The sequence below is a fragment of the Carettochelys insculpta genome, chromosome 6 (assembly GCF_033958435.1).
Source record: "Carettochelys insculpta isolate YL-2023 chromosome 6, ASM3395843v1, whole genome shotgun sequence".
NCBI classification, from domain to species: Eukaryota; Metazoa; Chordata; order Testudines; family Carettochelyidae; genus Carettochelys; species Carettochelys insculpta.
Genome location: NC_134142.1, coordinates 11,958,323 through 11,970,139, shown reverse-complemented (window position 1 = coordinate 11,970,139; position 11,817 = coordinate 11,958,323). Strand labels below are relative to the sequence as shown.

Genomic DNA, 11,817 nt, shown 5'->3' with positions numbered 1-11,817 from the left:
CAAACCGGAGCAGGCCCACCCGTACGCAACCCCCCGAACCAGGGCGCCCCTATCCAGCCCCCAAAGCAGAGCAGGCCCCGGCCCCAAATCGCAGCAGGCCCGCTCCTCTGCCCAGCTCCCAAAGCCAGAGCAGGCCCCGGGGCACCCCCGCCCCCCTGCCGCTCTCTGCCGGGCGGCTGAAGCTTCGTTGCCACACCGGCCCTAGCGGGCCCCGCCCCCCGGCAGACGCGCGCGCGCGCGATGAGAGGGGACGGGGAGCGTGGTACGTTCCCGCCCTTCCGGGCCCGGCGTTGGCTGCGGCGGCTGCTCGGCGCAGGCCCGTTTCCGGCGGGCGGGGGCGGTGCCGCCGGCCTGTCAGCGGCACAATGGGCGGCGGCGCGTGAGTGCCTCGGGGGGGGAGGAGGAGCAGCTCGTGGCTACTGCTGCCGCCACAGACATGGCCGCCACGGCCGAGCTCTTCGAGGTGGGGCTGGGCGGCCGCGGGTCCGTGGGGCTGCTGCGTGGAGGCGGGCGGGGGGCCGGGGGTGTGGTGGGGCTCCTCAGGTCGGGGGTCAGGGGTGAAGCTGAATGTGAGGGCGCCCGGGGGGAGGGGGTGTTTGGTACCTGCTGTGAGGCGAAGCAGAGGGTACGGAGGGCGGGACTTCTCCCAGCGTTTGCGGGGGGGCCTCACCTGGAGCTCAGCCCCACGCGAGCGCTGCTGTGGGACGGGTGGTGCGGAGCGGAGGGGTGGGCAAAGCCGAGACCCCGGAGTTCCTGGGGGCGGGCTTCCTTCTCTACTCAGCGGCTCTGGGGGCGGCGTAGCACCCCCTGACGTGAAGTGATTTCCATTTGATCTGGCTCAGTGGCTCTCAGCACCCCCAATATACACGTCGTTCCAGCACTCCTGCCTAGGCTGGTCGCTGGGTGCTGGAGGAGCTGAGATAGCCGGTGTGGTGATCGCAGCTTAAAGTCAGTTCTCCCAGGCTTGTCCAAATGAAATCTCTCCCCCCGCCCCCCGAACTCTAAACAGCGTGCAGCACCCGAAGTAGAGAAGGGGAGGCAGGAGTAATTAGATTGTTGTAATAAATCTAGTGACTTTATTAGAGCCACAGATTTTAGTGTCTTGCCGTGTTAAGATTTTATGCTCCCAGACTTATTTTTTGAAGGTGTTGTAGTGGTTTGCTGTGAGGATGAGGGCCTAGGTCAGCTCTGCAGTGACGGTTTTGTGAAAAGTTTTCCTCCAAGGGTAATGTATTTATTTTTTATCTTTTATCAGTTTTCCGTTGAAGTTCTTTTGTGGGCGTAATTTTCTGGTTTCACCCATGTAACTGTTGAGACATTTACTGCGTGGATTGTAACTGTTTAATGATGCCCCACATATGTTGCTGTGTGGCATGTAGATGACAGCTAGGTGGATGCAGTTGCAATGTCCCTCCCCTATATTGAACGAGATTCTTTTTTGGTATTTGGTGGTCCAGTCCGTAAAGGAATCTTCCTCACTGGTTGGAATGTCCTTGTTTCAGGGAGGGTAATTTTAAAAGTCAAGGGATGTGTCCTGGACTACATCCTTAGTGCATATTCTGTGGCATAACAAGAAGTCCTGTGGCATCTTACAGGCTAACAGATATTTTGGAGCATAAGCTTCCTTGGGCAAAGACCCGCTTCATGCATCTGATGGAGCGGGTCTTTGCCCAAGAAAGCTTAAGCTCCAGGATATGTTAGTCTGTAAGGTGCCACAGGACTTCCTGCTGCTCTTGAAGATACAGACTAACACGGCTGCCTCTCTAATTTTGTGGTACATGGCTGAAGATGTGGATTTCTTGGTGTGGTTAGAGGATCTGTGAAGGTGAGCATGGAGGACCTGTGGGTTTCTTTTCTAGAGAGTTATATAGGTTTCTGTAGAGTTTCTTTGTTGAAGCTGACTGTGGAGGCTAAGAAGCTGATTCTGGTGCAGGAGTGTTCTAGAAAAAGTTTGGTGGACATGTAGTGTTTGTTGTTGAAGTAGTGGTGGAAGTCTATGAAGGGATGTAGGTCATCTCTCCAAAGGATGAAAATATCATTGACATGATTTCAGGCATATAATCGATTTCATGGTATATTTGTCCACATATTCTTCCTCAAAGAATGGCATGAAGACAGTGGCATATTGAGAAGCCATTCTAGCACCCATTAATTTTTCTCTAGTTTGGATAAAGTGTTTATATGTGGACTCTAAAATTACTCTGGTTGAGGATGAAATGGATGTGTTTGGTAAGGTGTTTAGAGAGGTTATCTTAGTGTTGTCTATTGTCTTGTACGTGTTTTAGGCAGGCAGAAATGCTGTCATTATGAGGGATGTTGTTATCTAGTGAGGTGATATTTGTGGTGCAAGGATGGTGTTTTGAGGGAAATTGTTAATATTGTGAAGTATCTGGAGAAAGTTGTGTCCAGGAGGAACCTGGCCCTCTTTGCAGAGAGTGGCTTGAAGGTGGTTTCTGAGTCTTCATCACCTTTCAGTAAAAGCACCCTGTGTAGATCAGATGGATCTGCCTAGGTCCCTTTCTTTGTGTATCTTGAGAAACATGTGGAGAATCCCTCAGGTGGATTCATGTGAAATGAATTTATAGTTTCTCGTAATATTGTTTGTGGAAGGCTTTGGTGATATCCTTACATTCCCGTGTGAATTGTGGTATGTGGTCGTCTTTGACTTCTTTATAGTATGTGGTATTGAAGATTAACAAGGCCAAACAATAAATGTACTCATCAGGGTTGACTACACCTTTGTCTGCAGGTTTAATCACTGTAGAAGCATGGTGTTCAGATTTCAGGGACTTTGTTGTCTTCTCAGTGGTGGACATACTGCTGTGAATGTTTTGTTTTTTCAGTCTGTTTTCCTAAGAAAACAATGCAGTGATCAGTTGGTGATTTCCTTAGTATGGGGTATTCAATCCAAAGGTTCGTATTTCTTTGCCTGTTGGGGGAATGTGGTTGTGGTGGGTTGTATCTTTGTGAAATAATTCTTTGAGAATTATTAAAAGAAAGAGCTCTTCTAGTTCTTCACATGTTAGTATGGTAGCATTTTCTGTGGTGACTCAGAAGTTCAGTTCCTTGGAGAAAAAAGATAATCCAACTCCAGCTTAGGGTGGTCTTAATAAATGATGATGATTTCATGTTACATGCTGTCGATATGGTGGGACCCGATGATGTGATTTCTCAGAGTTGATGTTCTTTGGGGTTGTGGAGTTGTAGCTGGTTTTGTTTTTTCATTTTTGTGTTGGATAGCTACCATCAAGTGATTTTGATAGGCATTGTAGGATTTATTCATGATCCCCAGATAAGTTTCCTGGGTTTTGTTTTTGTTCCACGGTTTTGGGAGTATGTGATGATTTCTTGTTTGAAGGAGTCTCTTCTGGAGTATATATAAGGTACAACAGAAGGTTCCTGGGTTTTCCTGAAGTCCTTCTGGCAAGCTTTTTAGCGTATTTGGAGTAGTCTGTAGTGTTCAGAGTGTTATTGATGACAAGTCCTCTGTGGATAGTGTTTCGTTTCTTTCATTTGCCCAGGAAGTTGATGTCACTGTTAAGTTTTTCTTTTCTTTTTTCTTTGTGGAGTTTCCTTTTCACATGGTAAAATCTGATACATTATGTACCAAATTTGATATTTTTATAGCATCGATGTTGAAATTGTGTGTGTGTGTAGCTAAAGCCTTACCTTGGATATCAGATTTTAAACATTGCTCGCTAATATAGGTGTGCAGTCTATTTTTCTGTTCACTTAAGCAAATTGTAATAGCTTTTTGAATAACTGTTAGTCTGTCAGCTGTTTGTGGGATTACTCCTACTATTGTGTGACTGTGAAAGGTAAAGCATATTATGATGGTAACTGGGTTGATCATAGCTATAGGAAGAGGTGTTTCTGCCACAATCAGGCAGTCCTTTGGGATTTTCAACCTGATTATGTGCACTGGTGTGAATTAGGAGTTAGTGGAAACTGATGGGACTTGAAGAATCAATCTGTCTGCCGAAGTGCAGCAATGATTATGGCTGCACTGGGTTTTAACATAGTTTGATTCAGTTTGCTTCTGTTTGCCCAGGCCAAACTAAACCACTTTATTTCCCAATTCAACCATAATAGACATTAAATTCTGTTGTTTTGACTATACAGCTACTGTCCCATGTATTGCTTTTGTGCTAGAGGGAGTTTCTTAGGTTGTGTGCTTACATATTATATTTACAGTAAATATTTTCTGCAACTGTGGAAGGGAAATGTGAAATGGTAACTCTAGACCATCTTTTAACTAGATACTTTTTAATTGTACAGCAGTTCGAGCTTTTATGTCATATTTTCCACTATTGTAATTCTTTCCAAAAGAGAAGCAACAGATAATTCAGTATTAATCTTTTTGTAGCAATTAATGTTTAAAGCTCTTTTGTAAGAGAGAGATTGACAGCAATGCTTTGTGGGGACATCTATGTACTGTACACAATAGCCATTTTCATACTGTAAAAGGATGTACAATTTGCCATGCAATATATGGTTTCACATTCTACCAGAAAACTGGGATGTAAACTATAACTGTAGATTATTGTACAATATAGTTGTAATTTAATCTATTTTCAGTAAATGTTTCCTGTACTTATCAAGCTTATACAGTCAACTGCAAATGTGCTGTGTAGCTCTCAATGTGACATTATCATTTTCAAAATCAGGTATCATTTACTGGACCATCAATCAAATCAGTTACTGTAACTTCTAAAATTACTGTAACTAAAAGGTTGGAGGGAAAACCTATTTTCTATCTTTATGTATTGTGTTGTGCACAGTCAATTTCCCTTGTCTATGTTTAAGTTTCATGCAACAAAGGGGGGAGGAAAATGTGATTGTAAAATTACCAAAATTGGCCAGGAGGTGAAAGGACTTGACTAGGACATTAGTGTAGCTTTAACTTGTTAAAAAATTGATTGATTTCCTTTGAAATTATTACTCTGAAAAACCAAAAAACACCACACAAACAATATTTGATTAGTTCAGGTTCATTACTGTTTTGGGGCTTGACTCATATTACATATTTATATATTGATCAAAACAAAAAGCAGTCAAGTAGCACTTTAAAGACGAGCAAAATAGTTCGTTAGGTGAGCTTTCATGGGACAGACCCACTTCTTCAGACCATAGCCAGATGCATATAGAAAAAAATTAACTAAAACTGTCTTAGATATTCAGATTGTAAATTCTGTGGTGCAGGAATTGTCTGTTTTGTGCACTTCAGAGTACAGTCAGACTTAAATATAGTTTAGGGGAATGGGAAGCCTAGAAAGCAATGACTTTGAAAAATGGTAGAAATAAGAAGTTAGCATATTAGCCATACTGGCTTTTTTTGGTAGCTATCTTATCTTGAAATATGATTTTTGATTGCATATGCAAAGCTGTCATATCAAGAAAATGGAAGGTAGTAGTTCCTCTCTGTGGCTGTGGTATGATTCACCTAGACTATTGTTCTCAGTTTGGAACACCGCATCAATGAATGAGGTAGCTGCAACTGGACTTCAGGCTATTTGAGAAAGGACTTCTTACCTGCATTGAAGGTGCATACTACATTGTCAGGTGCTACTTTTTTTTTTTTTTAATTTAAAGAAAAGGATCAGGGAAGAGCCACAAAATGTTTAAGAAGCTGTAGAGAGTGACATCTGAAGGAAAAAAATTAAAAACTATGAATAGTTTGCCTGAATTATGATTAAATATGGCAGCATCTTCACAAATATTTGGGTAATAAAATCAGGGAAGGAGTTATGTTTAGTATAATACACAGGATTTTCATTTAGGACTAATGAAATTAATCTGAAAAAGGGGAGACAATCTGTATATCAGTAAAAACTTTGATACTGGCCTGTATTAGTTTGTGGAGAAGTCTTTGGAGAGGTGGCAAATTCCAATTACTTTTGGAATTTCATAACTAGATTTGACAAAGCGCTCGGACTTACTGCAGTGAGCAAATCTGTATTGGAAGGGAGACTGTCTACTAACTTCTGTGAAAAGAATGAATTGTTTAAAAATGTGAAAATTTAAATTATTAAACTACAGCAAAGCAGGGGTGGGATCTTTGTTTTAGGGTAAAGAATGTGTGAGGGCAAAAAAAAGAAGAGCATTTTGGGAAAAATCTTGTCTTCACTTACTAGCTTAAACTGTAACCCAAAATTCCAGTGTAGATGGCGAGGGCATATCTACACTACAGGTTGAGCCTCTCTAGTCCAGCACTTTCTCATCCGGCAACATCCATAATCCAGCATGATTTTAGCTAGCCAGACAAGTTTCCTGTGGCCCCATAAAATTTGTTTTCAGCCACCAGTCCTGGCTCTCAATGTTCTGTGCTGTAATTTACCCCTAAAAGTCTTCTAACAGCCCAGTAAGCAATGGAAGTGTTGCTAATGCTTCTAGACAATATTGACCTCCTGTTTTCTGGCAAATTCTCTTGTTCGACATTGGTTGACTCCTGAGGGTGACAGACAAGAGAGGTTCAACTTGTGCATACTTTTGCCTACACAAGCTATGTTGGCATAAAGCCGCTGCAGTGAGAATACTGCATGTGCATTCTTTGCTTGAATGTACTCAGCAACACTGACTGTGTCAATGTACAATGTGTAGATACTGTATCTCACTGTGCAACTTACCACTATCTTTTGTGAAGTTTTGAGCAATGTATTGCGAGGGGGTTGGTGGGGGGGAAAAGAGAGGTGAGTCCAGAAATGAGGTGCATGGGGTTAACAGGGAGAAAGAGGTCCACTTCCCACCATGGAATTTTCTCCATCCCATAATGTCATCTACAGCCCATAATTTTGCACCTCTTTTAAAAAAAAATCTCATAAACCCATCTGGCCCTCCTCACTGGTGCCATTTTTAATGAACCATGGAGCCTCCCCAGCTCTGCACTGTTGTCGTGAGCATTACAGATTTATGGCGCATGATCCTCTAGTATTTGGAGAACTACAGGTAGTGGTCAAACAGCAGGGAATGAGGTGATTTTTGTGCAGGACGGATTGCTGTGGGACCTATTGAGAACCATTTCAGTGATGTTGGTGGGATTCATGTAGCAGCTTTAGATAGTGTTGTGTTGAACCCAGGAAACTAGCATTGACTAGTGGGATTGCATCATAAGGATGATGAACAGTAACTGCGTTTCTGCATCTGTGCACCAGTGTCACCCCAGCCCACCAGTGCAAAATCACCAGAATGAGAGCTGCACTGACAGCAGAAAGTCATAGAAGTGTAGCACTGGAAGGGATCTCAGTAGGTCATAAGTGAGTGGTGATTGAATTGTAGAAACTTGCAATGCCAGATTGCTACCAGTCAGTGGGAAATTATTCTGGAGTTGGAAAATCCACCTTGGGGGCAGTTGTCATGCAGTGTGCAGGGCCACTAATTGATTTCTGCTGTGCAAGACTGTGATTCGTGGCACTGTGTAGGACATAATGGATGGGTGTGTGGCATTGGGGTTTTTGGACTGTGGTAGGATGAGATGGCACTCATTTTCCTGTTTTGGCGTAGATTACTACAGAAAGGGCTACTTTTCTATGATTATGCAAGCAGGGATGCTTCACTGTCATCAGTGTTGGCTGACCAGGTAAAGTGCATAATCACATCTTTAAGAATCAAGATTGTTCAGAATGCTACCGGCAGGGATTTTGTTTCTTGACCGGTGGATTACTATTGGCTATGATTGAAATACCAGAATTGACCTTTGGGAACAGCTTACTCCTTGTTCACCTGACTCATGAATGCATATGCAGGCTATTTTTACACTACCAAGGAAAGAGTCAGCTACTAGCTTAGCAGGTGCTGAATGTGCTTTTGGTAGAGTGAAGGGTGTCCTCGACTCTCAAGATTGGATTTCAGTGAGGAAGAAATCCCCGTGGTTATAGCTGCATACTGCATAATATTTGTGAAGCAAAGGGTGAAAATTTCCAGATGTGGCAGATGCCAGAGATGAAGCTACTATCTGCGGAGCTTCAACAGCCAGACACAAGGCCAAGGGCTATTAAAGAGTTCAATATGGAGTTTTATAGCTCAGGGAGACTCTGAAAGGGCACTTTAACAGCAAGTAACAATAATGTGTTGTGGTATTCTCTGCTGTTTTGAGGCCTTTTAGGAACTGTTCAGTACTTGGTGTACAGCTATGAATACAGTGCTGTCATTGCCTCTAAATTACCTACTGTGGCACATTATAAAAAGTTTTTATTTTGTGGCTAGGAGCCTTTTGTGGCAGATGAGTACATTGAACGCCTGGCATGGCGAACTCCTGGAGGAGGTTCCAGAGGTGGTACAGAAGCTTTTGATCCCAAAAGGTAAATGAAAATGTATGATTTGTTAACTTTAACTATTCTTGTTTTCATATCTGTAAGAGCTATATGCAGTGTCAGTGGTATCCAAGGAGACTTCCAACTGGGAAAACTGCTAAAAAATGTGACCGCAAGCCAAATTTTTAATGAATTTCAGAGCAGTTTCATTGAGGGGCAAAAATATAGTGGTAAGAAATGATCTGGGAAATCTCTTTTTAAATAAAAGGAAATGGCTTCTATGTTCTCCCAGTGCTTTGACTGCTCATTTTTTCTGGTCAAGAGGGGGAGCTCATTTGAGGAATGACCATGGGCAATAATGCTAGAGTTCTTGTTGTTGGGTTAATATAGTAAATTTAAACAAGTAACATCAATTAAGTAGAAAATCTGTGTATTAATACCCTCCAGGGAAGGAATGACAATTTTCTGTATCATTTGGGTTTTTATAGGATTGAGTGATTGTGGTATCTCAGTATCTCCCACACAACATTAATTTGTTACCCTCATTAGCATGAGGAAGGCTATGTTGTTTTAAGTAACTTTGATTTGCTGATATGTTGAAAAGAATCCATGTCTCAATCATTGGTAAATCAGTGGATCAAGGTAAACAGGAACAAAACACTCTTATTCTGCAATCAGAATGTCCACAACTGGAGTTTAGTTCAGCGGATAAGCCCATACTAGCCAAAGATAGATATGAAAGATAGAGGTTTCATTAATAAGGTTTTGTGACAGTCCTCTAGTGAGAAGTCTAGCCCCTTGGGCGCATGAACATAAGAGAGGCTACACTGAGTCTCATTGAGGGTCCATCTAGATCTGTGTCCTGTCATCCAACAGTGGTGCTTCAGAGAAAAAGAACAGAACAGCTGATGACCAAGTGGTCCCCTGTTGCCCATTTCCAGCTTCTGACAAACAGAGGATCTTGACATCTTCCCTGCCCACGCTGGCTAATAGCCATTGGTAGACTTATCCTCCATGACAGCTATAGCAGTTGACATAGGGGTTTCTAGAATAGTGCAGTCCCTTCAATTCAGAACTGAAGTTACTCGTTAAGATGGATGGAAGAAGTTCATACTTCTGAGTCATTATTTTTAAAGAGTAGTCATTGCCACTGGTTTACATTCAGGACACACTTTAAAGGTTACTTTCATAATGTTAAGCTTTGATTCTGAAGAACAATAACGTGATAGCATTAACCATGTTGCCCCAGGTAAGCAGGAATCTTCTATGAGCAAGTTCATGAATTTCTGCGCAAACTAACATTTAATAAGTGAAGAGGTTTGTTTTTTTTTTTAGTCTTTACATTTGCAAAGATGACTTTTGAAATATGAACAGTATGTAAACTAATGCAGTCTGCAGAGATAAGTCCAATAATGCTCTTGCTCATAGCAAAGCTGCAGTTGAGTGAAACCTGGTCAATTTTAACCCCAGTAAACACTCACATTCAGACCTCTGTCAGCACTGGTGAAACTGACAAGAATCAGGTCAATTTCATTTAGCTGCTTGGTGGAAAAACTACACAGTAAGCCCCTGAAATGCATGACTCTGAATTCCGCTTAACTTGTGTTGACATGACTTAAGTGCAACTGGAAGCTGCTCTGTGGCTGTCTGCCCACCTGGCTCCCCCAGCCAGGGGAAGCAAGTCTGACAGAGAGCTGCACTGCCACAGCTCTCTGTCCCCCAGTTTCCCCCAGGTGGGGGAGGCTGGGAGGGCAGCCTTGGTGGTGTGGCTTCTCTCCAGCTTCCACCGGCTGGGAGAAGTCAGGCTGCCACAGCTGTCTGCCTGGTGCGGCTTCTCCCAGCTGGTGAAAGCCAGGGAAAAAGACAGCCGTGCTGCTGTGGCTTCTCTCCAGCTGGGAGATGCTGTGCCTGGAGCCAGGAAACTGACTAGCCATGTGTTGTGCTGCGAAACTGACCAAACAGAGGGGAGCCAGGCTGCTATCTGGTTGGTGGCTCCCCTCCACTCCCTGGAGCCAAGAAACTGACCAGGGCTGGTGTCCTTGTCAGTTTCCTGGCTCCCCTGCTTTGTGGGGGTTGCAAGAACACAACTCCTGCATAAGTCGGGGGGGCTACTGTACACCTCGGAGGAGCTACACTCTGGAGCTATTCATTGGGGCAAGTAGAATTGCAGAGATACCACTCTGACTTCACCTCACAGTCGCCTCGAGACTCTTTGGGATAGGAGTTTGTGCCTTCTCCCACCTGATAAATGGATCAGGTTGGAAGGGCTCCATATTATTTGGACACTTACTTGCCAGAGGCTAACGTGGAAAAGAAATGGATTTTTCGAACAGGTCCAAGAACAGGTACTAAAAGAAATGCCATCATCTTCTCTGCTACCAATTCAGCATTTACCCAGGTGCATCGTTCACATGTCTTTTGTTATTGGGCTTAGTCCTGTCGCTGTTTCTTTCTTGACTTGTAGGGGAAGTGTTTGTGGCACAGGTGTTTTCCATCTTGTCGAGAAGGCTTAGGTTTGTCTACATTAGGAATTTTTTCACTGGTGTAACTAATGTTGTAAAAACCCGTAATGGGGAAAAGTCCTTCGGTTAGTAACTTTTAGGGGGGGAAAAAAAAACTTAAATTCTTATGTTTGGTTAGTAGCCAAAGGAAGCTTCTCATTTCCTGCATGTGAGTGAGTTTCTTAGGTCCTGTGCCTTTAATACATTTTTACTGTAACAAGATAAACTTTTTCGTACTAAAATCTACTTTGTCAAATCATCATTTTTTTAAATCAGATTATTAGAAGAATTTGTAAATCATATTCAAGAGCTACAGGTAATGGATGAAAGGATTCAGAGAAAGGTGGAGAAGCTAGAACAGCATTGCCAGAAAGAAGCCAAAGAGTTTGCCAAGAAAGTACAAGAGCTGCAGAAGAGCAATCAGGTAAAAATGAAGGTGCATAGTTAGTGTTAAATTATAAAAGTTATTGAAAAATATCTTATCCTATACAAAAATTCTCAATAGAGTGGAACCATAATTTACAGTCAGATCTCTGTAAACAGTGTCCTTGAAAAAAGTGTGTATGGGAGTTTTATCTGTAAAAGAGATCTTTTTACTTCGTGGTTTGTTGGGCAATTCGAGCCCTGCAAGATATACTGGCAATGGCAAGGGTTCTCATGAAAGCCATATGTTCAATTACAATGCAATCAGCTTTAGCAAGACCAGCTTCTCTTCATTCCTTGCTAGGCACCAGGAGTGAGGACTATCTCCCTGCTCACCTGGGAGGAGTTGGCAACCCTCTGCCAGGGGAGAGAAGGAAGGGGAGAAAAATAATATTTTTTATATGCAGCATTTACCTTGTAGTTAATAATGGCTGTGTACTAGAGTGAAACCCATTTATAATGGATTCAAGCATAATTGAGCAGCAAAGCCAGAACGCTTGAGGCAGTGGTCTCCAATATTTTTATGTCCAAGATCACTTTTAGAATTTAAGGACAACATAAGGTGTACCCTGCCCCTACCCCAGGGCCCTCAGCAGGCAAGGACTCCAGTCTGGGGCAGAGTTTTGGGTTGCAGGAGGGGTTGA

At 43.0% G+C, this 11,817-nt stretch overlaps 1 protein-coding gene across 2 annotated transcripts in view; it reads left to right on the top strand.

Moving 5' to 3' along the window:
- Window positions 1-308: 308 nt before the first annotated feature.
- The window catches only part of EXOC5 (exocyst complex component 5), a 37,704-nt gene continuing 26,195 nt past the window's right edge, over window positions 309-11,817 (top strand). The window contains exons 1-3 of one of the 2 annotated variants that reach the window (XM_074996250.1): window positions 309-463; window positions 8,203-8,297; window positions 11,027-11,186. In XM_074996250.1, the coding sequence (XP_074852351.1) occupies window positions 437-463; window positions 8,203-8,297; window positions 11,027-11,186 (282 nt within the window). In that variant the 5' untranslated portion in view covers window positions 309-436. The remainder of the gene's footprint in view (window positions 464-8,202; window positions 8,298-11,026; window positions 11,187-11,817) is intronic. The other variant, XM_074996251.1, reaches the window with a different exon arrangement.